The sequence below is a fragment of the Eublepharis macularius genome, chromosome 15 (genome assembly GCF_028583425.1).
Source record: "Eublepharis macularius isolate TG4126 chromosome 15, MPM_Emac_v1.0, whole genome shotgun sequence".
Taxonomy (NCBI): domain Eukaryota; kingdom Metazoa; phylum Chordata; class Lepidosauria; order Squamata; family Eublepharidae; genus Eublepharis; species Eublepharis macularius.
Window position 1 is genome coordinate 49,716,360 of NC_072804.1, and position 26,521 is coordinate 49,742,880.

At 47.2% G+C, this 26,521-nt stretch overlaps 2 protein-coding genes across 3 annotated transcripts; both read right to left on the reverse strand.

The window, feature by feature from the left end:
* Positions 1 to 205: 205 nt before the first annotated feature.
* LOC129343583 (phospholipase A2 inhibitor gamma subunit B-like) lies at positions 206 to 5,764 on the reverse strand. Of its 2 annotated transcripts, none has more exons than XM_054999875.1 (3): positions 5,600 to 5,764; positions 3,408 to 3,530; positions 206 to 984 (listed from the first exon to the last, which is right to left on the reverse strand). In XM_054999875.1, the coding sequence occupies exons 1-3, from the start codon at positions 5,682 to 5,684 to the stop codon at positions 788 to 790; spliced, it is 405 nt and encodes a 134-aa protein (XP_054855850.1). In that variant the 5' UTR covers positions 5,685 to 5,764; the 3' UTR covers positions 206 to 787. The 2 variants fall into 2 exon arrangements, with proteins under 2 accessions (XP_054855850.1, XP_054855851.1); XM_054999876.1 differs by lacking the exon at positions 5,600 to 5,764 and adding an exon at positions 4,117 to 4,252.
* A 3,135-nt stretch (positions 5,765 to 8,899) lies between these two features.
* On the reverse strand, positions 8,900 to 23,260 carry LOC129342834 (phospholipase A2 inhibitor and Ly6/PLAUR domain-containing protein-like). The gene is made up of 4 exons (XM_054998747.1): positions 22,965 to 23,260; positions 15,059 to 15,202; positions 11,508 to 11,624; positions 8,900 to 9,451 (listed from the first exon to the last, which is right to left on the reverse strand). The coding sequence occupies exons 2-4, from the start codon at positions 15,105 to 15,107 to the stop codon at positions 9,255 to 9,257; spliced, it is 363 nt and encodes a 120-aa protein (XP_054854722.1). The 5' UTR covers positions 15,108 to 15,202; positions 22,965 to 23,260; the 3' UTR covers positions 8,900 to 9,254.
* Positions 23,261 to 26,521: the final 3,261 nt, after the last annotated feature.

Consider the following 26,521-nt stretch of genomic DNA (forward strand, 5'->3'; position numbering starts at 1 on the left):
TATTACAGAGCTACAATTTTAATGATTGCCTGGATATTTTAATTTCATATTGTGGTCAAATAATTATGCTTTTAAGACTGATCTATTTTATTTTATTTTATTTTATTTTATTTTATTTTATTTAAAGATTGGTTTATTAAGTAAATTTCGAAAGGTGGTAATATGTTGAAATGTGTACCTTTTAAATATTTATTTTTAAATGGCGTGTGTCTCTCTGATGTGCAATCATGTAATTTTGAATTAATTTCAAGAATGTGATGGTCTCTGGCTAATAAACTTGGCTGTTGTTGTTGTTGTTGTCCATATTACAGAGATCAATTCCTCTGGGGGGGGGGAATGGCAACGTCAGAGGGTAGACTCTATGACATCAAATCTTCTTCAAGCTCCCTCTCCAATTCCCAAATTATTCCTTCCCCAGACATCCTCCCCACCCCAAATCTCCAGGAATGCCACAAGCTGGAGGTTGTCTTACCCTACTTCACAATCCAAGTTTTTAAATCATCGAAGGCAGAATAGACCAGGCCAAATAGAGGAGAAAGAGAGAGGGAAAGAAGCCCCCCCCTTTAAAAAAAAGTCTGCTGCTATGCATGTTCCTACTTAGGGGTGGGGAGAAATACCCAAGGCCAAACATTCTCTTTGCCCTTTTTGGGGAAATCAAAATGAGTAAGGGATAGCAGGAAAGGAGATTACAATTTCCTCTGAAGTCCAAGATGTCAGGTTCTAGAGAAGAATCCCCAGAAGCTAGAGAGAGCATCCTTCAGGGCTCCATCGCTAGCAGAGAAGCACCTTAAAAGAGTAAGTTCTGGAGCAGGAAGCCAGAGAGAGCCAGGAGGAAGGATCCGGACGAGGCCGTGGCTTTGCTACATTGAATTTTTTTGATAAAATTCCCGAGTCTTCCAGATGAACCTCTGACCCCGGGTTTTAATAAACCACAGGCCGACTTTGTAGAGCAGGACTTCATGGTGGTGACCGTGGTCACCTTTCCTGAACATGAAGGAAAAAAAACAAGAAGTGAGGGGGAGGTCTCTCTCCATCCACAATTATTTCATCCATCCACATAGCATAAATCCGACCTTTCGGTTGGCATAGTTGAAATTTATTTATTTATTTGTTTGTTTGTTTATTTATTTGTTTGTTTATGTTATTTATATTCCGCCTTTCTCACTGAGACTCAAGGCGGATTACATAGTGTGGGATTAATACAATTAGTGGCAAGGACAAGGGCAGGCACTTTCATACAGTGTCAAGAACATTTCCATAAACAATGTCATAGAGTAAATGAATATAAGTTTACAAAGACATAACATTAGCAAGGATCCAATACGGGTCGAAGGCTTTCATGGCCAGAGAACAATGGTTGTTGTGGATTTTCCGGGCTGTATAGCCGTGGTCTTGGCATTGTAGTTCCTGACGTTTCGCCAGCAGCTGTGGCTGGCATCTTCAGAGGTGTAGCACTGTGACACTGAGAAATCTCTGTCTTTTGGTGCTACTGTGACAATGTGAGATCTCTGTCTTTCGGTGCTACACCTCTGAAGATGCCAGCCACAGCTGCTGGCGAAACATCAGGAACTACAATGCCAAAACCACGGCTATACAGCCCGGAAAATCCACAACAACCATCCAATACGGGGTTGGAGAATTGCTGAAACAGAACATAATCAATTCTAGGACTAACCCCCGTTGGGGGGGAGGGGGTTAAATCATGTGCCCTCCTATGCAGATGCTGTTGTCCATACTTGATACTGCATATATTTGCTCTGGCAGAACCGCTGTACGGAACGGCAAATCCAAATTATGTGCTGCTTCTTTATTTATGTATATGTAAATATATGAAATTTATATATTTGCATAGCTGTAATTTTAATGGTTAGATGTAGTGTTTTTAAAGTTTTAGTGATATTTAAGATTTTGCTCCTTCTTATCCGCCCTGAGCCCGCTGAAGCGGGGAGGGCGGAATATAAATGTAATAAATTAAATTAAATTAAATTAAACATGTCGCACCAGCATCGATGCCCTTTTAGTTCCTGTTTCCTTCCAACTATCACTTCTAAGCCTGACTTTTGTTGGCCACAGGTGAAGATGGGTAGCCATGTCAGCGAGAACCAGCTTGGTGTGGTGGTTAAGAGAGCAGAACTCTAATCTGGAGAGGCAGTTTGATTCCCCACTCCTCCACTTGAAGCCAGCTGGGTGACCTTGGGTCAGTCACTGCTCTCTCAGAGCTCTCTCAGCCCCACCCACCTCACAGGGTGTTTGTTGTTGTGGGGATAATAATGACATACTTTGTAAACCGCTCTGAGTGGGTGTTAAGTCATCCTGAAGGGCGGTTTATAAATCGAATGTTTGTTGTTGTTGTTAGTCTGTCTGTAGCAGCACAAAAAAGCAAGAGTCCAGTAGCACCTATAATACTAACAAAATTTATGGTAGGGTATGAGCTTTCACAAGTCACAGCTCACTTCAGAAGAAGAAGTGGACTCTTGCTCTTTTTGATGGCCAAACTAACATAATGTCCTCTAAATAGTATTGATGCAAAATAGGGCATATATATGTAGTTGCCTCTGCCTGGTTTTGTTGCTTTTGACATCTGGGGTCCCTGGCTTCACTGCATGCTGCCATCTTGTTTTCTGGTTGACATCACTGTCATCGGCCAGGCCATGCTACTAGACTTAGGGAGCCAGGCCCACACTATGATCCCCAGGAGCTGTTAGGGGGCAGACTCTGGGAAGAGGAAGCATTGTTGACACTGTGACATCACTTCTATTGATTACTGGAACTGATGTCACACATGCTCATCTAAGCCTTAGGAATTCTCCCAGTCTCTATGGTAAATATCATAGAGATTGGGTCAGTTCCTAGAACACCACAATCACCTGAAAGTGATGTCACAACATTCGCACCGTCATACATCCATTTTTCTCTCACTGCAAACTGGATTAGTGTGGGCAACAGAGGGTAGGGGAGGAGCACCTGGCAACCCTAACTAGACCAGGTACCAAACTACACCCACTCACTTTCCAATTCATCCCTACTTTGACTAGTGAAATGTTAGATATTTCTGTGTTTCTTGGAGCCTCAATCCTGCCCTACTTCCTGCCTTGAAATTGTATATAAAAGGTCCTTGGTTCAGGCCCTATATAAAGGAACTGACAATGTCACCCTAAGCAATGTTACACCTTCCAGTTGGCTTGAAAGGTATAACCACTGAGGGTCTAACTCTATCCAGGATTGCAGTGAGCAAGGCTGAGAGGAAGTCTCTGCCTGGAACCTTCGAGAATTCCTGCCAGAAAATGCTGGATTGCCGATACCCATGGTATGATTCAGTATAAAGCTGCTTCTTAGGCTCTATGTGGCTTGAGCTATCCCACCACCTGTTCCCTGGATAGACTGGAATCGTAATCCCATAGACTCACCTCTGGTGTATTCAGTCACAGAGCTGATGCAGGCATCTTGGCTGTCATGACAAATCTGTCTCTCTCCAGAGCAGGTGGTGCCCTCAGCGATACACGTCTCACACTTCAATGAGGTTTCGGTGGCTGGAAGATAGAGGGGCTCACAAAGCGCAAGTCGTAAAGATTTCTAAACGTTTCTACTGGGCAAAGACTGAAACCTAATGTAGTGCAAGTGATGTCCCTCTAAACCCCTTGGCTCTGTTTTCATGAACAGGGGCCTAATGGATATAGAAGTAAAGTTCTACATGTTCTCGGCTGAAACTAAATTGAGTTAAATTAAGTTCATGTGACATGCATATGTTACACAAATTGAACAAAGGAGTGCAATTTCTCTTCTTTTAAACAGTTCATTCTACATTTTTCCTGCTGGTTTTGTGTCATTTAATCTGATTTGGCTTTTCCTAGAGAAGAAGAATTCTTCATAGAGCAGATGACCTGACTCCACCCACTAGACTTGACATGGTTGGACTCCTGTGGTGTCTTAGATTTTAGTATGAGCTACTTGAATATTTTTGAGGCTACCTTTGTAGCCACAAGGACTAGAAACCTGGAGAAGATATTCAATGAAAGTTGTTATTCTCAGAAAGGTCTATATGGCACCCTACCTCATGGTTTGTTCTGCTGCACAATTGTTGCATTTATACAGCCCGGTCAGAAAGATCATCTCTACCTTTCATTGGCTGCATCAGGTGGTTCTTTCTGTCCTGCTGTAGTACAGTGGTTAAGTGGCTGGCTTGCGAATCAGCACTCTGCTGGTTCAACTCCCACTCCTGCCATGAGCTCTGCAGGTGGCCTTGGGTAAGCCAATCCTCTCAGCCCCAGCTCCCCAGCTGTATTGTGGGGATAATAATAACATTGACTTTGTTCACTGCTCAGAGCGTGGCACTAATCTGTCTACAAATATATAATCACACTGTTGTTGTTGTTGCTATTGAGGTTCATTTTCAAGGCTGTTTATATGGCATCTTAATGTAGTCAGAGTAATTCCTGGCCCCTTGTTGGTTTCAGTCAAAGGACTGACTCCCAGGTCTTTGTAGGCATCCAGAGCTTAACTTGAGCTGGGATTCAATTACCCCAGCCATGGAATTTGCTTCTAATTTGTCCTGCCAGTTAGGGATGATCTCCTCCAGGCAGGGCCTGGAGATCTCCCTGAATTACACCTGATCTCCAGACTACGAAGTCCGTTCTCTTGGAGAAAATGAAAGCTTCCGAGGGTGGACTTGTTGGGATCTGTGCAAGTGTCCTACGCTCAGTCATGAAAGAGTTAAATTGTTGTTCTGTTTGTTTAGTCAGATAGCTAGTTAGCATAGGACCACTTAGGCTTCCAGAGAAGTTCCTGCCAGAGAAAGTGGGTGTCTTTAGTGTTAATGAGGGAATCCAGGAATGTCTATTGAATGAGCCAGTTTATTGGGGGGCAATTAGCTAGCAAGATATACTAAGGTTTTGCTGCTCTTTGTTCAGTCTGCGTCTACAGTCTACTACTTCACTAGACCACGCAGTCTAAGCTTTTCTCTCTCTAAGACCTAGTTGAGACTATCAAAATGTAGTCAGAAACTGTTGTTTTTCCTACCAAACTTACCCTTTTTACCCTATTATGTAGTAAAGTATTTTTATAGAGCTAGAATCACAGAAGTCTGTCTACTTATTTCCATTGTGCTATAATCAAACTCTGCAACTCTGCAAACATTATTATTATTATTATTATTATTATTATTATTATTATTATTATTATATCTAATTGCTGTGCAACTCCCAACAGGACTCTATGGCATTATCCCATGCTGAAGTCCATCCCCAGGTTCCACCCCCAAATCTCCAAGAATTTCCCAACCCAGATGTGGCAACTCTCCTGCAAGTTGAATTATGCCGAGCTCAATGTCGTTATCTTGGTCAGATTTGTCCTCATCCACCCCCACCTCCTCTGCCATGGAACAAGCCCCTTGAACTCTGTAAGGACCTACCAGCCGTTCTTGGTGGTAGAGAATGCCATCAAGTCATAGCTGACTTATGGTGACCCCTGCTTCCTCTGCAACCCTAGTCTTTGTTGGAGGTCTCCCATCCAATTACTAACCAAGGCTGACCCTGTTTCACTTCCATGATCTAATGAGATCTGGCTTGCCTGGGCTATCCCCATCAGGGAAGCCATCCCTTACCTGCCATTAAAAACAGAGAGAAGAAGAAGAGTCCCAGTAAATCCTTCATGATGACTGAAGATGCTGTTCTACAGGGCAGCACCATCCATCTGGCTGGCTGTCTTTTCCCTCCACCACTTAAGACATCTCATTAGAAATCAACACATGCGACGGAACACCGTGCATTGCTGGCACTGTCTCTTCACAAGTGAAATCGCCTCATAAAAGGCTGGTATGAAACCACTCAGGAAATAACATGCCAGTTTGTCAGTGCTCTGGCAGCACCTGTTAAAATTAGCCCAGAAGGAGGAAGAACCCTGTACCAGTAGAAATTTGGTTAAGGGCGAGGAGGACTGCGAGAGGGCAGATACGCACAAGGATGCAGCTGCCTGAGGTAAGACAGGGAAATCGCTTTTTTAAAAAAATGAAAGCTGTTTCCTCTGAAGCTTTTTGTTCAGGTGAAATGACCTATTATGGGTTGACCATGACAGAAAGAGGATGAGATAGAGCAGAAAGCTTAGATCGGAGGTAGATCCACAAAGACACATAAACTCTGGTCAAAATAGTTTCAGGTGGGTAACCGAGTTGGTCTCTATTAGAAGAGCAAGACTCAGACTCAGAGGTACCGTAAAGACCAACTAGATTTCCAGGGTTTAAGCTTTCAAGGGTCAAAGCTCCTTTCGTCTCCTCGTATCTGACGAAGGTTGCTTTGACTCTTGAAAGCTTATAGCCTGGAAATCTAGTTGGCCTTTAAAGTGCTGATGGACCTAAATCTTACTCTGATCAAAACACAGCCATTTTAAGACCGTGGTAGGAATATTTCAGACTGATAATCTGAAATTTTGAGAAAGTGGGTGGGGCCGCTTTCAGTACCGCCTGAGGCAAAATAGGGAAATCCCAGAGGAATATGACAGCTGCCACAGGCGGATCTTGGCTGATTCCAGACGACTAACCTGAAGGCGCTGCATGCCGCCATGTTCCGGATCGCGACAGGGAAAACGCGAAATATCGTGTTTTCTCACGCGAGTTTGGCGCGATGTCCAGCCAAATCAGCATCATGCTATGAGGGCAGAGGGGGTGCACCAGAGGTTGGTGTATTCTGCTAAAATAAGGGTCACCAATTACAGGCCTTCTCTTACAAGGGACATTAGGTCACATTGTTAAAGAGAGCGGAGTTTGTCGATGTGTCCTAAGCTCATGTAAATCAAGTCACTTTTAAGCCGCAATACCAGTCAATATGCCTTACTCAATGGATGCCCTTTCTGAATCATCTACATAACATCAACCAATGGCCTAATCCCGACTTTAAGCTATACCATGAGAAGAGTCAAGTTGTATATCTTCTTTAATGGAAAAATTAGTTCTTGTAATGGCTAAAAAATTATCAATTTATTTATTTATTTTATACTATGTTGGTATTGTACTTTGTATTTTGAAAAACATTAAATAAACAGGTTTTTTTTAAAGAAAAGTCACTTTTTAGGCACTTTTGAGGAAGACATATTAGCCAGCGTTACAGATATTGGATCTGAAGGAACTCAACAAGACAATCAAACAAGGAATATTTCAGATTGCTAGCTGGCAGCTTCTTCTTCTGGGTTCCAGCGGCTTGAAAATGTGTGAGGTTAAGATAGAATGTATTTCTTGTCTACTGTTTAGTATTATAGCCACTCCAGAACGATCACATCAGCAAGATGAACACTTCCTTGGAGGATATGATGTGGGATCGTATGGAAGGAGAGAATGCTATAGCAGCTCCAACCCTGAATTGTGTGCCGGTGGTAAAGAATTTGGTCATTTGGCAGGGAGGTGATTTCTTTTCTTACAGTAAAAGGAAGAAATGGCTGGCTATTGACTGATGCCACATTCAGCATCCAAGAAGGATGTGTGGCAGTGAATTGTCTCAGGAAATGTATCTCTGATTTGTCCACAGCAGTGCCACCTCAATAGATTATTCTCACACATAAAATAAATAGTTCTGGGGTGCAGAAATGCCAAACAGGAGAAATCTCAGAAATTCTTAAAGCAACAGTCTGCATTGCATTACTGATCTCTGTGTTGACTATACTGGAGTCCAATGACTCCTTATGTACTAACCTAATTTATTCCAGCATAAGTTTTTCTGAGTCAGAGAACTCTTTTCATCAGACGCACTGAGGTGTATGTCCGTCAGGTTGATTTATATATACAAAACAAAGGTGGAAGGAGAATGTTGCAAAGAAAAGCCAATCCGAAACAGGATCCAATCCGAAGAGTAATCAGTTCACTTGGGAAGGGTGGAAAACACTCGCAACTGTTGTTAGATAAGCAAAACTTAAAGACGGAGTGCAGGATGAAATGAGAAAAAGATACAATAGGAAGTTATAGAGATATGGCTTAAGTAATTAACATCTGTAAGAGGTGGAGTATGCAAGATATTAGCACCTTTAGTGAATTAGAGCAAGATTTGGGTTCAAACAGCACTTTAAGGTGCTACCGGACTCGTATCATGCTATTTTACGACAGACCAACACGGCGACCTGCTTTTATGAATTAGGAAGCCTGTTGTTTTTACGAGACCATCCCTCTCTGAGGTCCAGAACATTATCCAAAAGCAAGATGTGTATTGTGTATCCTTTTCTAAAAAGGATAATATTAATAGCAGTATATTTTTTTAATCTGTTGACCTCTGGGAGGTTATGCAGAATTGTCATAGTAACTTTTCAACATTTCAGGCAGAAACTCTGATTAACATGATGCCTTTTAAAATATTTTCTTGCATAATGCCGCTTACCTTCAGTCTTGCAAAGATCCCTGTGTCGTGGTGGCAGCTGTTGCTAAAGCAACATTTTTTAAAAAGCTGCACAGTAAATCAGATACCCAGCAGCCAATCAGAAGCCCAGCTGGGCAAAAGTTCCATCTGGCTCCACCCACTTTCTCAAAACCCTTGGTGGGCACCAGGAAAGGTATGGGCATCCATGGACGCCACGCTGGAGACCCTTACCCTAATGTGTAATTCTTTGGGAGAAATGTATTGTCGAAGGCTTTCACGGCCGGAGAACGATGGCTGTTGTGGGTTTTCCGGGCTGTATTGCCGTGGTCTTGGTCTTTGGGAGAAAGCTCATACAGGAAATTAAGAGAATGGCAAGGTAGGATTTACTATTACATCCTAGAATTCTCCTTCACGGTCTTCTAAATGATTTAGCCCCAGACAGTATTCCTCGAGGTCTGATGCAACAAAATTGAACATTGCAAATAACTGTGTAGCTTTTACGTTCATAAAATTTAGAAATGGATACAAAAGGTGGATCACAGAGCCATGTAAATTAAATACCATAATAGTGAAATTTTGCAGACTGTTTATTGACCTTTGGAAACAAACAGAGTTGACATTAAAGTTTACAACTGGTGTGATAGTATAAGAAGACTGGATACTTCTTTCTCATTTTGTTTCTCTTCATAGTTTTCTTTTTTTTAATGCAGACTGTATTTAACTTGACACTGCATGTAATCAATGTTATACTGTGCATATAGAAACAGAGCTTTGTGTTTTATTATATAATTTGCACATAAGAAGTAGAGGGGGGGAAAGAAGACGGTAATCTCTTGGAAGGACCAGATGACGGATTCTAGGGAACATTGCATAGAAGCAAGGTGGAAGCATTTTTCAGGGCTGTGCCGCTGGCAGAGAAGCGCCTTACAAGAGTAACTTCAGGAGCAGAAGCCCAGACAGAGCCAGGAGGAAGGATCCGGATGATACTGGGGCTTTGCTACATTCAACAGTTTTAATACTGGCTCCAGCTCCTCCAAAGCTCGCAGAGGCTCCAGGTTTTAATTCTTTGCAGGCAGCCTTTTCGTAGCAGCCCTTCATGATGCTGGCCACCTTTGCTGAACCTGAAAAGCAAAGAAGAGAAGTGAGGGGATCTCTGTGCCCGGCAGCTACCCTCTGAACAGGTTTGTCCGCCCCGCTTTTCTGTCCGCATGGTCCAGGCGGATAACAAAATCAAATTTCTACAAAGTAGTTAAAACAAAACCAAACTGTACTCAAAGGCTAGGGAAATTCCCTCTTACAGGGGGTGTGTTCAGAGGGAGGACTTGCAAATTGCAAAGAGCCCTGAAATGTGCGGTGATTGTCTGTGCACAGAAAGAGATCTTGCGCAGCCATAGGATCTCTTTCTGAAAGAATGGGCTAGCCAGGGCTGGAAAGAAAGTTTTGCCTTCACGGTAGGGGCACCTTCAATCTTTAATTAATTGTCCTTCCTTCAAGGCTTAGATGCACTTTTATAACAGGAAGAAAAATTGAGGCGTCGAGAATGCAGAAGGCAGCGACCTCCTTAAGCGCATAACTCTCCCCCTGTTCTGACCCAAACGTGATAGCCGTGGTTTTCGGATACCTACATGTGGGGCAGGGGGACAAGACCATCCAATCACATCTGTTTTAAAGACTCAGCTTCCCGTCTCCCCCATTCTGCATGCCAAAGACACCTGAAGATGCCTGTATAAGCATCACCAAAAACCTGCCAAGAACAGCTGCAGATAGCAGCGCTGCCTTAATATAAAAGGGGATATTCGATATGGCAAATGTGAACAGGCTTCAAAAGAGCGCCACAGTAAGAAACTGACAAGAGGGGGACCTGCAGAGATTTACGAGGGAGAGGAACGCCCGTCCCTCTTGCTGGCCCCTCCTTCCTCCCCTTTTGCTCTTTTGGTGGTTCACCGACAGGGCCTGCGTGAGGCCGTTTCTGGTCAGGAAAGCAGCCCAGGGGAAGGTGTAAGTCTGCTCTCCCCATCTGCTACGGTACCAGTCTGAATCAGGCTGCCCATGCACTGGGGAACTGAGGAACATGCAGCACGTGTTCGATTGCAAGGACCTGGGGCAGACCTAGGGGTTCTAGGCGTCCTGCTGCTTTGCCTGTTGGCGCTTGAGGCACCAGCAGGTGGAATCCGAAAACCATAGCGTTTTTGTAAATTTTAGAGTGTCTAATGCGTCTAATAACACTCTAGAATTCTAGAGTGCCTAATGACATCACTTCCAGCTTTGACATCACTTCCAGTTTTTACCAGAAGTGACATCAGCACATTGTCACAACACAAGCACACCAGGCCCCCACCCTACAGTTACCAGGTACCCTCAACCTCCTGGTTGGGGATTGGGGCCTGGCACTTACTTGCGGGGGTGGGTGGGTGTGCGCACGTGCAAAGCGTGCGTGTGCTTCCACAAGCATGATGACATCACTTCTGGGAAGTGACCTCATCACACAGCCCCTGGGAGTGTGCCCCACGCTCCACAGGGGCCCAGATTGGGGATGCTGTGGAGCGTGGAAGTGCTCCTGCCCTCCACAGCGTCCCAAAATGTGCCCGTTTTGGCTCAGATTGGGCCCGTTTTGAGCCACTGCAGAGCAGAGCACTTCTGCACTCTGCAGCAGCCTGAAACGGGCCCAATCCAGGCAAAAACAGGCCTGATCTGTGCCAAAACGAGCCCAAAACAAGCCCAATCTGGGCTGATACGGGCACATTTTGGGCCGCTGTGGAGGGCAGGAGCACTCCCACGCTCTGCAGCGGCTCCAATACAAGACCAAAACGGGCCTGATCCGGACAGCTGCAGCGCACGGGAGTGTGCAGCGGCACAGGGGAGTGCACACAGAAGGTGCGCTCCCCCCGCTGGCCAGGTCAGTGAGGGTGGGGGTGGGGGTCTGGCATCCCTACCCCACCCCCAATTTATCCTAGGGATGGCTGGCTGTGGCCTGGCAACCTTACACCATCCTAGGATTCAAGAAAAATGTCCCAGGTAGGTAAGCCGTGAGAAGAGATCTCTGCCTGAGACCTTGGAGAGGTATTGCCATGATAATGAGCTCAATAGCCTGATGGCCTGATTTGGTCTGAAGCTTCTTGCCACATTCTTCCTGGATTTAGTGATAATGCCGTCTGGCTTATGATTCCACCAACTCACCTGCAGTGAGTTCAGTCACAGCAACGATGCAGCCGTCTTGGCCAGAAGGGCAGGTCTGTTTTTTCCCAGAGCAGGTGGTGCCTTGACCCACACACGTTTCACACTCCAAAGAGGAACCTGGGGAGGGAAGACAGAAGGTCTCACTGACTGTATCGGAAGAAAGATTTATTTATTTATTTATTTATTCAATTTATATACCGCCCATCCCAGGGGCTCTGGGCGGTGAACAGTTAAAATTGATAAAAACAAAACTAAAATCAATATACAAATAATAAAACAAATTAACAAGGTGCAGTGGTGGGGAGAACCTTCCCCACCCCAAAGGTGGGAGGCCGACATGGCACCGCCCCCTTCAATCACCAAACGCCTGGCGGAACAGCTCTGTCTTACAGGCCCGGCGGAACGATAATATGTCCCGCTGGGCCCGGGTTTCCATTGACAGAGCGTTCCACCAGGCTGGGGCCAGGACTGAAAAAGCCCTGGCCCTGGTTGAAGCGAGGCGGGCTTCCTTAGGGCCGGGGACCACAAGTAAATATTTATCCGCTGATCGGAGCGATCTCCGGGGAACGTACAGGGAGAGGCGGTCCCGAAGATATGCCGGTCCCAACCCACTCAGGGCTTTAAAGGTAAGAACCAACACTTTGAACCTGATTCGGAATTCAACTGGAAGCCAGTGCAGCTGGCGCAGGACAGGTGTGATGTGTGACTGGTAAGGTATACCAGTCAGGACCCGTGCCGCCGCATTCTGGACCAGTTGTAGTTTCCGGATCAGGCCCAGGGGTAGCCCAGCGTAGAGTGAGTTACAGTAATCTAGCCTGGAGGTGACCGTTGCATGGATCACTGTAGCCAGGTCCTGGGGCGTCAGGTAGGGGGCAAGTTGCCTGATCTGACGAAGATGGAAAAATGCAGACTTGGCAACCGCCGTGACCTGGGCCTCCATCGATAGGGAGGCATCCAGGAGCACACCCAGACTCTTTATCACTGGCAAAGTTGCCAGTGGTGTCCCATCGAGGGCAGGGAGCCGGATCCCAACATCTGGCAGCCCCCGTCCCAGCTGCAGGACCTCCGTCTTCACTGGGTTCAATTTCAGCCTGCTCTGTTTCAACCATGCCGTCACAGCCTCCAAAGCTCTGGCCAGATTGTCTGGGGCCGTGTCTGGCCGGCCGTCCATCAACAGAAAAAGTTGGGTGTCATCCGCGTATTGATGACAACCCAGCCCAAACCTCCGCACCAACTGGGCGAGGGGGCGCATATAGATGTTAAATAACATTGGGGAGAGTATCGCCCCTTGGGGAACCCCGCACACCAAAGGGTGACGGGCCGATAGATCTCCCCCGAGCGCCACCCTCTGTCCCCGACCCTGGAGAAAGGAGACCAGCCACTGTAAGACTGTCCCCCTAATCCCCACGTCGGCAAGGCGGCTGGCCAACAAATCATAGTCAACCGTGTCAAACGCTGCTGTGAGATCAAGTAACACAAGCAGCGCTGACCCGCCTCGGTCCAGATGCCTGCGAAGGTCGTCTGTGAGGGCAACCAAGGCTGTCTCCGTCCCATGGCCAGGACGGAAGCCAGACTGGAATGGGTCCAGGACTAGAGCATCATTCAGGAATTCCTGCAGTTGTACCGCCACCGCCCGCTCAATCACCTTGCCCAGGAACGGGAGGTTCGACACTGGGCGGTAACTGGGCGGGTCAGTGGGGTCCAAAGATGGTTTTTTCAGGAGGGGCCGCACTACCGCCTCCTTTAACACTCCTGGAAAAACCCCAGAGCTCAGGGAGATGTTAACAATGGCCTCCAGATGGTCCCGTAGCCCCTCCGAGCTGGCCTTCACCAGCCAGGATGGGCAGGGGTCCAGAGGACAGGTGGTTGGCCTCATCCCCTGCAGGATCCTGTCCACATCGTCCTGAGAGAGCAGGCTGAAATGGTCTAATACGGACCCAGAAGACGGCCAAGGGGTCTCCAGTTCCCTTACTGTATCAACAGTGGGTGGCAGGCCACGGCGAAGGGACAAGATTTTACCCGCAAAATAGCTCGCAAAAGCCTCGCAGCCAATAGTTGAATTAAGAATTTGGTGGTCTCCCTGAGAGAGGGAGACCAAGGACCGAACTGTTTGAAATAATTGAGCCGGGCGTGAGCTAGCGGATGCAATGGAAGCAGCAAAGAAATCCCTCTTTGCTGCTTTCACTGCCACCTCATAGGCTTTCATAAACGTCCTATAAGATGTTCTTGCCTCTTCGTCGCGCCCCCGCCTCCACACTCGCTCTAGTCGTCTCAGAGACCGCTTCATCTGGCGAAGCTCCTCGGTAAACCAAGGAGCTACCCGTTTGCGGGCTCGGAGAGGACGGCAGGGGGCAATAGCGTCGATGGCTTCGGAAAGACGGCCATGCCAATCATCCACCAGCTCATCTAACGTACTGCCAGGGGGCATCGGATCCCGCAGAGCCGCCTGGAAACCAATTGGATCCATAAGCCTCCGCGGGCGAGCGTAAATCCGCTCACCGCCCACCCGGGAAAGGAGCGGCATGCTCAGACAAGCCTTCAGAACAAAGTGATCTGACCTTTATCGACCTTTATCTGCTGTGGAAAAGTTCTGAACCTGGCATGGTTTGTGTGGTGGTCCCTCTAAAGTACCTGGCTCTGTTTTCACCACTACCTGTACCCACTACCAGATGTCAGTCAAGCATCACAGCATGATGCCCATCTTTGTGTTTCCTCCCAGGATTTGCCCTGTGGTTCACACTCAAAGCTGACCTTCTGGCTTATTAATGCAGTCGGGGGATTCCTGGCCACTTGTAACCACTGGCGGCTACCACATATAGTGGTCTCAGCTAAAAGGATGGCACTCGGGTCTTTGCCAGGGTATCACTTTCCCTGGAACTTTCGTCACCTGCTCTGAAAAGATGCATGGGGCTGGGGGTAAGGGGCAAAGGCCTTTTCTTGTCTCTCAGACAGTCTCTAAGCCTTGCCTATGGACTTAAACTTTATTTATACCCAGGGGTCATTTCATAGAAAAAGAGCTGGAGGAACTCATTAGCATAACTCATTAGCATATGCCACACCCCTTGCCATCATGGAAGTGTGTCATTAGCATAACTGATTTGCATATGCCACACCCCCTGACATCACCTATCCTGGTTGTTTTGGACCCAATCCTGGCCATTCAGGGCCGAAACTGGGCCCAAAATGGCAAAAAGGGGCTGAAAATGGCCGAAAAGGGGCCCAAAATGGTCAGGATCGGGCCACTGCTGAGTGGGGGAGTGATCCACCACCCATCAGAGGCCCAATCCGGGCCGTTTCAGCCCCAATCCAATCCAGGCTGAAACGGGCCCAAAATGGCTGAGAGTCAGGTGGGCGGGGCCACCTGACGTGACCTCTTTGGGGAACTGCCGGAACTGCGTTCCTGCGCATTCCCCCTCGAAATGAGCCCTGTTTATACCAACAACAACGCAATGCCGAACGCTGTCGTCTTGGATCTGGTTTGGCCTCATGGGTGCCCCACCTCAAGGAACAATCCCTCTGCCCTCCCCAAGGAGCTCCCAGCCATTCCTTGCCTAAAGTTAGAAGCACCGAGAGTACAAAGATTCCCAAGAAAGCCTTCATGGCGACTGGAGCTGTGGAAAGAAACGGCCAAGGAATGCTCCTCCCTCTTTTTCCCGTGTGGTGCTTTCTGCTGTTCTTCACTCCAGTATGGAACCCTAAGACAGGAGACAACAAAACCTCAACACTTGGCAGGACGCTCCATTCTTTCTGAAATCAACCAGAGGTAAAACAATTTCTCTACAAACAGATGGTTTTGTGCATAAAATAAACTCCCTGCCCCAATTTTCAATATGCCATACCTTACAGTTGTTTTCTCTATCTCACCCTTATTTGTTGATAAATCATCCTTAAGAACCATATTGTGTTATGTGCCATCAAGTCTCCTCCAACCTATGGTGACCCTATGAATGAAAGACCTCCAAAACGCCCTATCGTTAATAGACTTGCTCAGATCCTGCAAACTGGAGGATGTGGCTTTTTTTATTGAGTCAAGCCATCTCGTTTTAAGTCTTCCTCTTTTCCTACTGCCTTCTACTTTTCCTAGCATTATTGACTTTTCCAGAGAATCTTGTCTTCTCATGATGTGACTAAAGTACGATAGCCTCAGTTTGAACATTTGAGCTTCTCGGGAGAATTCAGACTCGATTTGATTTAGTACCCACTTATTTGTCTTTTTGGCTGTCCATGGTATCCCAAAACTCTCCTTCAGCGCCACATTTCAAATGAAACAATTTTCTTCCTGTCAGCTTTCTTCACCATCCAACTTCCACATCCATTCATAGTAATGAGGAATACCATAGTATGAATTATCTTGATTGGTCCCCAGAGAGACATCTTTATCTTTAAGGATCTTTTCTAGCCCCCTCACAGCAGCTCAAACAAAAATGGTAATATTTAGAATGCCCTCCTGCCCCAGAAAAATCAGCCTCCTCAAGACCGCCTTTGGCAGCTCACGCAGGAAGGCAGGCAGGTTGTAGTGTCGAAGGAAACACTGCTTCTCCTTGCTTATCAGGTCAGTGGTGTGGATGCGCCCAAACCTCAGGGAAATTGTTGGCGCTTAAGCAGGAAAGAGTGCCACTATCTCTACAGCATTGCTGCACTGAGACCCCTGGTGGACACCACTGGGAGTGGCAAAGGAGCAAAATATTTATTGTTGTAGCCGTGGGTATTAACATCCTAACTTGGGGTTGCCAATACAAGTTTGAGAAATTCCTGGAGATTTAGGGGGTGGAGCCTGAGGAGGGTGGGGTTTGGGGAGGGGAGTGACCTTGTTGGGGTATAGTGCCATAGAGTCCCTCCTCCACAGCAGCCATTTTCTCCAGGAAAATAGAAAAGAGTCCAGTAGCAGCTTTAAGATTAACCAACTTTACTGTGGCATAAGCTTTCGAGAACCACAGTTCTCTTCGTCAGATGCACCAACATGCATCTGACGAAGAGATTTATGGTTCTCGAAAGCGTATGCTACAGTAAAGTTGGTTGTTGTGGATTTTCCGGGCTGTATAGCCGTGGTCTTGGCATTGTAGTTCTTGATGTTTCGCCAGCAGCTGTGACTGGCATCTTCAGAGGTGTAGCGCCAAAAGACAGAGATCTCTCAGTGTCACAGTGTATACAGCCCGGAAAATCCACAACAACCATCGTTCTCTGGCCGTGAAAGACTTCGACAATACAGTAAAGTTGGTTAGTCTTAAAGGTGCTACTGGACTCTTTTCTATTTTGCTACTGCAGACTAACACAGCTACCTCCTCTGGATCTATTTTCTCCAGGGGAACTAATCTCTGTTGCCTGGAGATCAGTTGTAATTCCGGGAGATCTCCAGCTGCCACCTGGAGGCTGGCAAGCCTATCCTAACCCCATAGCACAGTTCATTTCAGTACTGGTTAGGAAGTCCATTGTAACAAAATACAAATTAATAAAATTTAAAATATCTGTACAAACAAATGCTACAATAAAACCCTGGAATCAAATATATTTATAATTTGGCTAAAATTCTTGTGGAAGCTAAAATTCTTATAGGGGCAGCCGGGATTAGTCTTCCTCATGTTTGTTGATAGAAAGATAAAAGTGGCCACCTTAAAAGTAACATCTAGGATGACATCAGCCAATAAAAACTCAGCGGAGTCCTCCTCTGAACCAGAGATATTTGTGAGGAGCAGGTTCAAAAATTTGTTCCCAATGAGCTCGTAAAAGGGGCAGCGTAAAATGTAATGAACTATATCTCCCACCTCACTGGAACCCCAAGGGCAAAGGCACTGAGCCGCTAGTATTTTCTGATATCTACCCTGGATATATGCTGATGGTATGATTAGGAAACGTGCTTGAGTAAATGCCTTCCTTAAATTAACTGGAATTTGGTCTACCATCAATTACATCAAGAGTGCATTGGAAGCTATTAAAATATTATAAAAAGCTTGAGAGCATCCCTGGTGACCACCACTGGAAGTGGTTAACTCCACCCTATTTGCCCAGATAGGGAGTTGGAAGTCTGTCGAGTTACAGCAGTGCCTCCCCTTCTCCCCGCCCTACGAGTCCGTGCTGTTGTTGCACCAAAAATTTTGGCATGCTCATCTGAAGCAACAGACCCCACCCAGCTCCTTTCTAAGATTCATCCAGGACCAAGCGTTTGTTGGGAGATTTTGAGAGCAACGCTAAGCAGGTCTACTCAGAACTAAGTTCAATTTTATTCACTGAGGCTTACTCCCAGGAAAATATTCTTAAGATTGTAGCCTTTCTTTGCTCCATTCACCAAAACACTTTATCGCTTATTGATATGAGGACAACCAAGATATCTTTGTCAGGGAGGGCTGGAAGATGGGAGAGGTGGAAGCTGTTTAAACTCCCTTCTCCTGACTAGGATATCTTCCCCTTCCCCTTTACTTTCCTGTACCCCACACACTCCTAATTGTGGTGCACCAAGCTCGCCCACCCTAGGCATAGGAACCATCTGCCCAACTCCCTAAATACCCAGTAAGAAAACACATGAGTGCCAGCCTGGGCAAATGAATGATAGAACAATAGCACCGCTTTAATTAAAACATAGGAGAGAAGCAGCTTGTCCGGGGGAGACAGAATTAGGGAAGCTGCACCCATTGCAAAACCCTTTCCTCACAATATTTAAATAGGTACAATAGTGCAACTGAGAAGATTTGTTTCCCCTTCATCCTGGTGTAGGGTTGCCATCTTCCAGCTGGTGGCTGGAGATCTCCCAGAATTACAACTGGTCTCCAGGCCACAGAGATCAATTCACCTGGAGAAAATGGTTGTTTTGAAGGATGGAGTCTATGGCATTATATCCAACTGAAGCCTTTTCCCTCCCCAACCCCCACCTTTTCCTGGCTCAACCCCCAAAATCTCCAGGAATTTTCCAATCTGGACCTGGCAACCCTATCCTGGTGCCACACTCTAAGTATGCCTCTTGGAAATTTCAGAGAAAGAATACAGTGAAGATCGAACAACCCACAAGAGAGACAGTATAGAAAGCAGTCTGACTTCACCTTTGGAACGAATTGCAGTTTTGGAGCAGCGGGACATTAACATTGGAGAAATGAGTCCGGGGCGGGGGGAATTCTCTCCTTCTCCAAGCAACACTTCCCAGAATTCCAAATCACCTGCACGGAACAGCTGATGGCTTGAAACGTCCCTTGTGTTGGAAGGGATGTGGCCAAGTTGGCACATTCCAACACTGCTGGTGGGATTGTCCCATCATCCAGGGGTTCTCGCAAGATGTCTTAGCCAGGAATGATAGAATAGCAGGGCTGGTCATCCATCCTCCCTGGGATCTTGCTCTGCTAGATCTGTGGTCCGACTTCTCCCCAAGTAAGAGTAAGAAGGTTATGATTTCAATCTTATTAGAAATCTTAATCTTAGCCTCTACTTGGAAAGCCAAGGAAGCAGAAACTCTAGAGCTATCGGTTTGATACGTTATAGACACAATTTGTGATGGGAAAGATTGCTAATCTTTCGCTGATCGCTGATGTAAGCATCTGTCTAGGATATTACAATATGTTGCTTAAAATGAGATTATTCCATCTAATGTACACCCTCAGGACTGGATTAATATCTGAGGGTATGGACGTTAATTCTTTCTCAGATGGAGTTATGAACTGGTTCAGCACCCCTAATAACTGGAGCATGGTATTTAGCTCCCTTTTATTATATTGGTTTTATTCAGGGGTCGTTTCGTAGAAAGAGCTGGAGTAACTCATTAGCATAACTCATTAGCATAACTGATTTGCATATGCCACACCCCTTGACATCACCTATCCTGGCTGTTTTGGACCCAATCCTGGCCATTCAGGGCTGAAACTGGGCCCAAAATGGTCAGGATCGGGCCACTGCTGATCCACCACCTGTCAGAGGCCCGATCCAGGCCATTTTGGCCCCAATCCAGCCTGAAACAGGCCCAAAATGGCCGAGAGTCAGGTGGGCAGGGCCACCTGACATGTGACCTCTTTGGGGAACTGCCAGAACTGCGTTCCTGCACGTTCCCCCTTGAAATGAGCCCTGGTGTTATTGATTTTTTTCCTTGATGGTTTTTCTTTGATGTTATATATGTATGTATGTTATATGTTTTTTAATATAAATTTTTTAAAAGGCCCTAAAAGAAAACCCATCCAATACCTTTGATTAAATCTGACCCAAATAAGACAACACAGTGTGTGAGTTTTTCAAGTTCTCCAGAATTCTCCATCAGGTTGGATGTGGAAAAACCAAAAAAAGATGGGGAGAAGAAAGATCTTCCAAGTCATGATCTTCAGGCCACTTGCTCAGCATCCTAGGATGTTTTGCTTCCTTCAGTGGGCACAGGGTGTGGCTGGTATCAAGTTGCAACCTTGGCATGGTGGGGAAAAAAATGACCCATGGGGGGACGCTGCATCATGATGTTTTCTTGGCAGACTTTTTGTTACGAGGTGGTTGGCCATTGCCTTCCCCAGTCATCTACACTTTACCCCCAGGAAACTGGGTACTCATTTTACCAACCTCGGACGGATGTAAGGCAGAGAGCCAAGCTACAAGTGACTTTTTTCATGCGTAGAACACTTGATTGTTTTCGCAAGTTTTCCTGGGAACTGAAGTCCCAGTGTCCCTCCCCTCTCTGTTAGAATCGCTGCCTGAAGAGCCAGAGAAAGCCGGCGGCAGCAGCAGCTTTTGCAAATCCAGAGCAGCTCCCTGGGAGCAAGACGCCCAGAGAGAAAGTTGCAGTTGCCTGCCCCCAAAGATCGTTGAGAGCAGCCTTGTGACTGGAGGAACGATTTGCAAAAGCTGCTGCTTCAGCCGGCTTTCTCTGACTGTTCAGGCAGCGATTCTAACAGAGAAGGGAAGGACACTTGGACTTCAGTTCCCAGGAAAACTTGCGAAAACAATCAAGCGTTCTACGTGTGAAAAAAGTCACTTGTAGCTTGACTCTGAGTCAACCTTGAGCTGGCTACCTGAACCCGGTTTCCGCCAGGATCAAACTCAGGTCGCGACTCGCGAGCAGAACTTGGGCTGCAGTACTGCAGCTTACCACTCTGCACCACGGGGCTCTTGACATGGTGGAAAAGAGGAAGTAAAAAAATAAAAGGCATCCCATTGAAAAGTTAACAGCCACCAGTGGATCAAATGTCTCTGATTGCCTCATTGCAGATCATGTCTAGCTGGGCTCCTGAGGCCACAAAATTTTCTTCCACCTCAAACAGCAAAAGGGGAGTGCTCATCGTTTGAATGCTTTCTCGTGTAGAGTAAATTAAACTGCTGCCCTCTGGCACCCTGATGATATTGAAGTTTCATTGTGCTATATGCTTTCTTGGCCTAGAGCCCAGATGCATTAAGTGTCTCCTTCGTAGGCAGATAAATACACAGACACACGGGCAGGAGCACCAAGGACAACATTTCATAGCCCTGAAATGCACAAGATAAATTGTGACACTTCCAGGCAAAGCTCAGAATTGTGCCAGACAAGCACAGGGCCGCAGCTGCATAATTCATGACAACACATTCCCATTCACTTTGCTATTGTGCTACAATAAATCTGTTACTTCTTAAGAGTGCCACAGGGCTCCTTTTTGGAGAGAGGGCAGCAACAAGCCAACATGAATACTGCTGGAATACGAAACACTGTGTACAAAATTCTTGCTTTGCCCATGGGAATTTGGTTCAACAGACAAGTTGGAAAATTCCTGGAGATTTTGCGGGTGGATCCCAGAGAGGGTGGGGTTTGCAGAGGGGAGGGGCCTCAGCAGGGTATAATGCTATAGACTCCACCTTCCAAAGCAGCCATTTTCTCCAGGGGAACTGATCTCTGTTGGCTGGAGATCAGTTGTAATTCCAGGAGATCTCCAGCCACAACCTAGCAGCTGGCAACCCTACCACCAATGAACCTGCACTTGATTCATCCATGTAGCAAAGCTGTTTTCCACCATGTCACCACCACAGGGATCAGAGAAGGCAGGAAAATCCAGGAGGGTTCTAAGTTATGGCTCTCCAATCTGCCAGATTCTGCTGCGCAAAACCCACAGCCCAAAAGCATCCATTTGTCTCCGTCTTTGGCTTTCTAGATTTGCCTCTTCTGTCCCAGTTCCACCATTTTCTGTTCCTCCTAGCCTGGCTCCGCCCCTTAGCCACATACAGGGACTGCTGTTTATTTCTTAAGTTGCCTTTCCCATCAGGGAGTGGTCTATACTAGATCCAGTCTTCCTGGCATGCCCATTTGGTAACGTGATACATGTTTTTCACAAAGAGGATGAATTTAAAAAGAAGCATGATAGTCCAAAATGCACAAAGTTGTCTCATTCCGTGACACGTGTAAAATGACACCCTTGTTCCCTTTCTCCCTCTCTGCAGGCAACACATTTGTCTTGGGTCAGCAAGACCACTGGAAAAGGGGCGACACAGCCCAAGACACAGCAGCACGGTGAATATGTGCGCTGCAATGCTGATGGCTTCTGAACCGGAACCCCCTTTTTTGGCACTGGCATCCACAGCCAATGTCTGCTGGAGCCACCCCTTTGCCTCCAAATGCCGTATCTGGAAATCTCTCTTCTGGGTAGTTTAAACCATCTTTCAACCATCGTTCCCCCCACCCCTTGGTTTGTCTGTTTGGACCCTGAACCTTTTCCTCCCTCCCATCCATCCAGGCAAGGAACACATTCCAAGCTCCTTGATCGTTTTGCAATGGAAAATTTCAGGGGCTGCCTTTCCCTTGCAAGAAGAAAGGGCTGGCTGACATGGTGAATTAGGGAAAAGGTGGAGAGGACAGCCTGCAGATGGGCTCTGCCGGTCTACAAAGCAGCATCCCATCCCGGATGGAGCTGCATTGTGCCCTTCCAGCTGGCCCCGGGCTCTTCTTGGCAGTCCAAACCCTTCAACCGATTTCTCCCTTGTCACCTTCTTTCAGATGGATGCCACTGTTTATCTCCAGCCCCACCCAAGTAGGCTGGGAGTGTCCAATAGCTAGTATCCACCAGTCAGAAAAAGCAACAGCTAGACCAGAGTTTAGAGAGAGATTAATCTCTGCTGTAACACAGAGCATCGGATCCAGCCAGCTTTTCTCCCTGGGTCTTAATTCTCCTCTTTATCATCCCAGCTGGCTTTTGTCCACGCAGGGCCCGCAAATCCCAGCATGACCTTTTGGGGTGTGGTCAAAGGACACCCCTGCACCTGTTTGCTCCAGCTTCGATCCAACCCAGAATATTTGCATCACAACACTCTGGCACAGATCTTAATTCATCCTACAGCTGCAGAGAAACTCTAGACAGGTCTGCTCAGAATTCTACTGAAGTCCATTCAAGGGGGCTGACTTCCCAGAAAGTTTTCTTAGAATTGCCCTGTTTTTAAAAATCCTGCATGGACCCAGATGAAAAATGGAAGCCACCTGTTGAAACTGGTTGCATTTTTCAAGGGGAAGGCTTGGGAGGAGCCCAACCTCCCCCTTCTACTCACCTGTCCTAGGTAGGTGTCAAGCAGGCAGCTGTAGAAGAGCTCAGCATTCAGTCAGTGGAGCTGTCCGTCTCCTGTGGTCGGGATCAGAATCTGGCCAAGGCTGACTGCAGCAAACTCCTTGCCTCCAGCTGATATAGCCCAGGGAGGGGGGGGAGAAATGGGGAGGGTTCTCAAAGAGGAATCGAAGGCTTCCCAGAAAGGGAGGAGGAACCAAAACAAGTGTCCAGCCCACCCCCTGCACCCTGGCTCAAGGTTGAAAGCTGGAACAAATCAAGGCACGATGCTGCTGTCTCGCTTTGCAGAGGAGGCCATCGACATCCCTGCACATTTCCTAACCGGCATCCCGAGCAGCAGCAGAAAGACGCAGCAAAGGTGGCTGACAGAAGAGGAGAGCTGTGGAAGGACTGCCCCTTCCTTCTGCAACGGCTCCCAACCCTGCACCAAAGCAGTCCCGGCTCTCTCTCTCTCTCTCTCTCTCTCTCTCTGCAGCAGAGGAGAATTTGGAAGAGTCTGGCAGGCAGCGTCGGCGTGTGCAGCAATCCGTCCTGCCCCTTGGGAAAAAAGCATTTGGTACCCGTCAGGCTCGCCGGATGTATTTGGCTTGTAAACTTGGTCGCTTCCCCCCACTTTCGCCCCCCCAGCTATTCATCCATCTTCCCAATCTCTGGACGGGTGGAGAAGAGCTGAGCAGACAAAAAACCAGACAGACGTGATCAGTTCCCTTGCCCTCCCTACAGAGAGAATGGATGCTGCCCAGGGCTAGGCAAGGTTACGTGATGATCTCAGGGGGGTTTGTGGGGCGGACGTTTCAAGTGGGTAGCCCTGTTGGTCTGCAGAAAAAGAGCAAGATTTGGGTCCTGCAGCATCTGAGGGCCAAGCTACACATGACCAATGACACTTGAACGGCAAGTGTATTTCTCCCTGTTCACTTGCCCTCCACTCAATCCACTTGCCGTTCAAGTGTCATTCGTCATGTGTAGCTTGGCCCTTAGAGAACCACTAATTTCCAGGGGATGAGCTTTCGATGGACGGAGCATCTTCACCACTGACCACACCCTGTCCCTTTCTCTGCTTGCTTCCCGGGGCAGCTACTATGGGCGGGGCAAAGGGACACCATTTTATTTCTTTTCATTTATAGTCTGCCTCTCTCACTGGGACTCTGTTTCAAGTATGCTCAGAGCGCTCCTGTCTGTTGGGAAGCCGATGACAGAAGATAATTTGAATGATGACCGTGTTTGCAAAGATGCCTTGTGAAAGAAAACTCTTTGGTCAGTCTGCAAGCAGATTGCAAAATATGGGAACTTTGAGCCCAACAGCAAAGATTCCTAGTAAAACAACATGGGACCGCAGAACTGGAAGGAGGAGAAAACACATTATCTCTAATAAAGGTCACCTCCGGAGCTGTGTTACAGGATGGCCCGCCTCCTCTACAACTACTCTGAACAATTCTGTTTTGCACATTTTGGGAAACAATAGCAGGGGCCTTCCTAATAGCCTCAGGCAGACCTTTCCACCTGCTCCACCAACCCTAAATTTACCGAACTGTATCTGCAGGAGGGACCATGGCTCAGTGGTAGAACATCTGCTTGGCATACAGAAGGTTCCATGTTCAATCCTCAGCAACTCCAGCTAAAAAAATGACCAGGCAGTAGGTGATGTAAAAGATCCTGAGACCCTGGAGAGCTACTGCCAGTCTGAGTAGGCAATAGTGACCATGATGGACCAAACGTTTGGTTCAGAGCCAAGCTACAAGTGACGCCTGACACAGGTTGGACACTTGTCAGCTTCCCTCAAGTGTTGGTGGGAAATGTAGGCGTCCTGGTTTTACAGCTTGGCTCTCCATTACAGCTGCAAGACCAGGATGCCTACATTTCCCATCAAAACTTGAGGGAAGCTGACAAGTGTCCAACCTGTGTCAGGCGTCACTTGTAGCTTAGCTCTCAGTATGAGGCAGCTGAGGGAGGGCAGGAAGGGTTACATTGGTGCTTAGTTCTCATGGCCCCATCTGTTCATTTCATTTATTTAATTTATAGCCCGCCCTGCGAACAGGCTCAGGGTGGGTTACAGCAGTGAAATGATACAAGAATAAACATTAAAATACATTAAAATACATTTAAATTAGAATCAAGAGCTATGCAGTCAGAGCCCAGATGGCAGCCTCCTCCTCCACCCTTCCCAACATAGCATAGACAAGGGGTGCAACTGGTGTTATCACTGTAGCTTTGCATATGAGGGGGAAGATGATTGTTTAGTGACCCCCCACCACCACCCCGCCCCGCCCAGCAGGAGACCGGTCAGGAGACAATCTCAGAAAACCTCAGGCTGGCCTCAGCCATACGCCTGGTGGAACATCTCTGTCTTGCAGGCCTGCGGAAAAGACATGAGGCCCTGGCAGGCCTGGGTGTCTTTACATGTGGGCCCAGGTGTCCTTATATGCCCAGGGTACTGCTGGTCCCCACCTTGGGGTCAGGTAGCAATTTTCCCCAGGCCAGTTCGGCTAGGGATCCTGACGGTGCTTTGCCATTTTCTGAGCATGGAGCACACTGGCTGTGAGTGGGGGGAGGGGTGGTAGTTCTGAATTTCCTGCATTGTGCAGGGGGTTGGACTAGATGACCTTGGAGGTCCCTTCCAACCCTATGAATCTATGTGTATAGGTAATTTGCAGTTACAATTAGACCCCCTCTCCGCCCAAAAAAATTATGTCTGTAGATGCTCTTGACAGCCAGGGTGAGCTGAGTATGCCTAGGGCAGCCAGCCTCCAGGTGGTGGCTGGATATCTCCCGGAATTACAACTGATCTCCAGGCAACAGAAATCAGTTCCCCTGGAGAAAATGGCTGCTTTGAAGGGTGAACTCTATGGAATTATACCCCATCGAGGCCCCTCCCCTCCACAAACTCCACCCTCTTCTGGCTCCACCCCCCAAATCTCTAGGAATTTCCCAACCTGGACCTGGCAACCCGAAGTATGCCCCATAGGGGTTCTGGAACTCTGGCAATATTCCTTCTTCAGGAAGCCTTCGGGTCATGCACAGCTTGAAGATGCCCAGGGGGCAGGGAGGGAAGAAATATTGGCAGCTCTGGGCAAAGGCTGAACGAGATGGTACAAAGCAGGAATAGCCGTTGTTGGGGGTGGCACCCGAGCTGCCAAAAAAACTGCCCTTCCCTTTCTCAGATGTGGACAGCTGAAGAATAGCAACATCAATGCCAGCTTGCCTTGAATTTGACAGATGGCAAGTGCCTCCAAGTCTAAACGGCAGGCCTGGGTGGGGCTGCCAAATGGCTAGGTTAAACATCACCCGCCAGCGAAGAATGGAGCCTTGTGTTGAACGCTGCATGTGAAAGAGAAACAAGTGGGAGATTTTGCAACTGCAAAACCCCTGGAGTATTATTGCTCTTGCTTTGGGTGGAGGTCAGTGATAATCCAGTGACCTTTTGTATGGTTGGCTGCTTGCCTCCCTCCACACAACAGGTTTATTTATACATCAACAGATAACAACAACAGCGCCGTTCACTTCCAGCTTCTTCTGTCCCACAGAGTAATGATGCCATAAAAGGCC

What these genes read in the sequence shown, in the direction of transcription:
- LOC129343583 (XM_054999875.1), bottom strand. Translation starts at nt 5,684, where the DNA reads ATGGTGCTGCCCTGTAGAACAGCATCTTCAGTCATCATGAAGGATTTA. An exon ending in CTCTCTGTTTTTAATGGCAG is followed by an intron (nt 3,531 to 5,599) that starts GTAAGGGATGGC and finishes TCTATCTTCCAG; the next exon opens with CCACCGAAACCTCATTGAAG. An exon ending in TGTGACTGAATACACCAGAG is followed by an intron (nt 985 to 3,407) that starts GTGAGTCTATGG and finishes CTTCATGTTCAG; the next exon opens with GAAAGGTGACCACGGTCACC.
- LOC129342834 (XM_054998747.1), bottom strand. Translation starts at nt 15,107, where the DNA reads ATGAAGGCTTTCTTGGGAATCTTTGTACTCTCGGTGCTTCTAACTTTA. An exon ending in CTCGGTGCTTCTAACTTTAG is followed by an intron (nt 11,625 to 15,058) that starts GCAAGGAATGGC and finishes TTCCCTCCCCAG; the next exon opens with GTTCCTCTTTGGAGTGTGAA. An exon ending in TGTGACTGAACTCACTGCAG is followed by an intron (nt 9,452 to 11,507) that starts GTGAGTTGGTGG and finishes TTTGCTTTTCAG; the next exon opens with GTTCAGCAAAGGTGGCCAGC.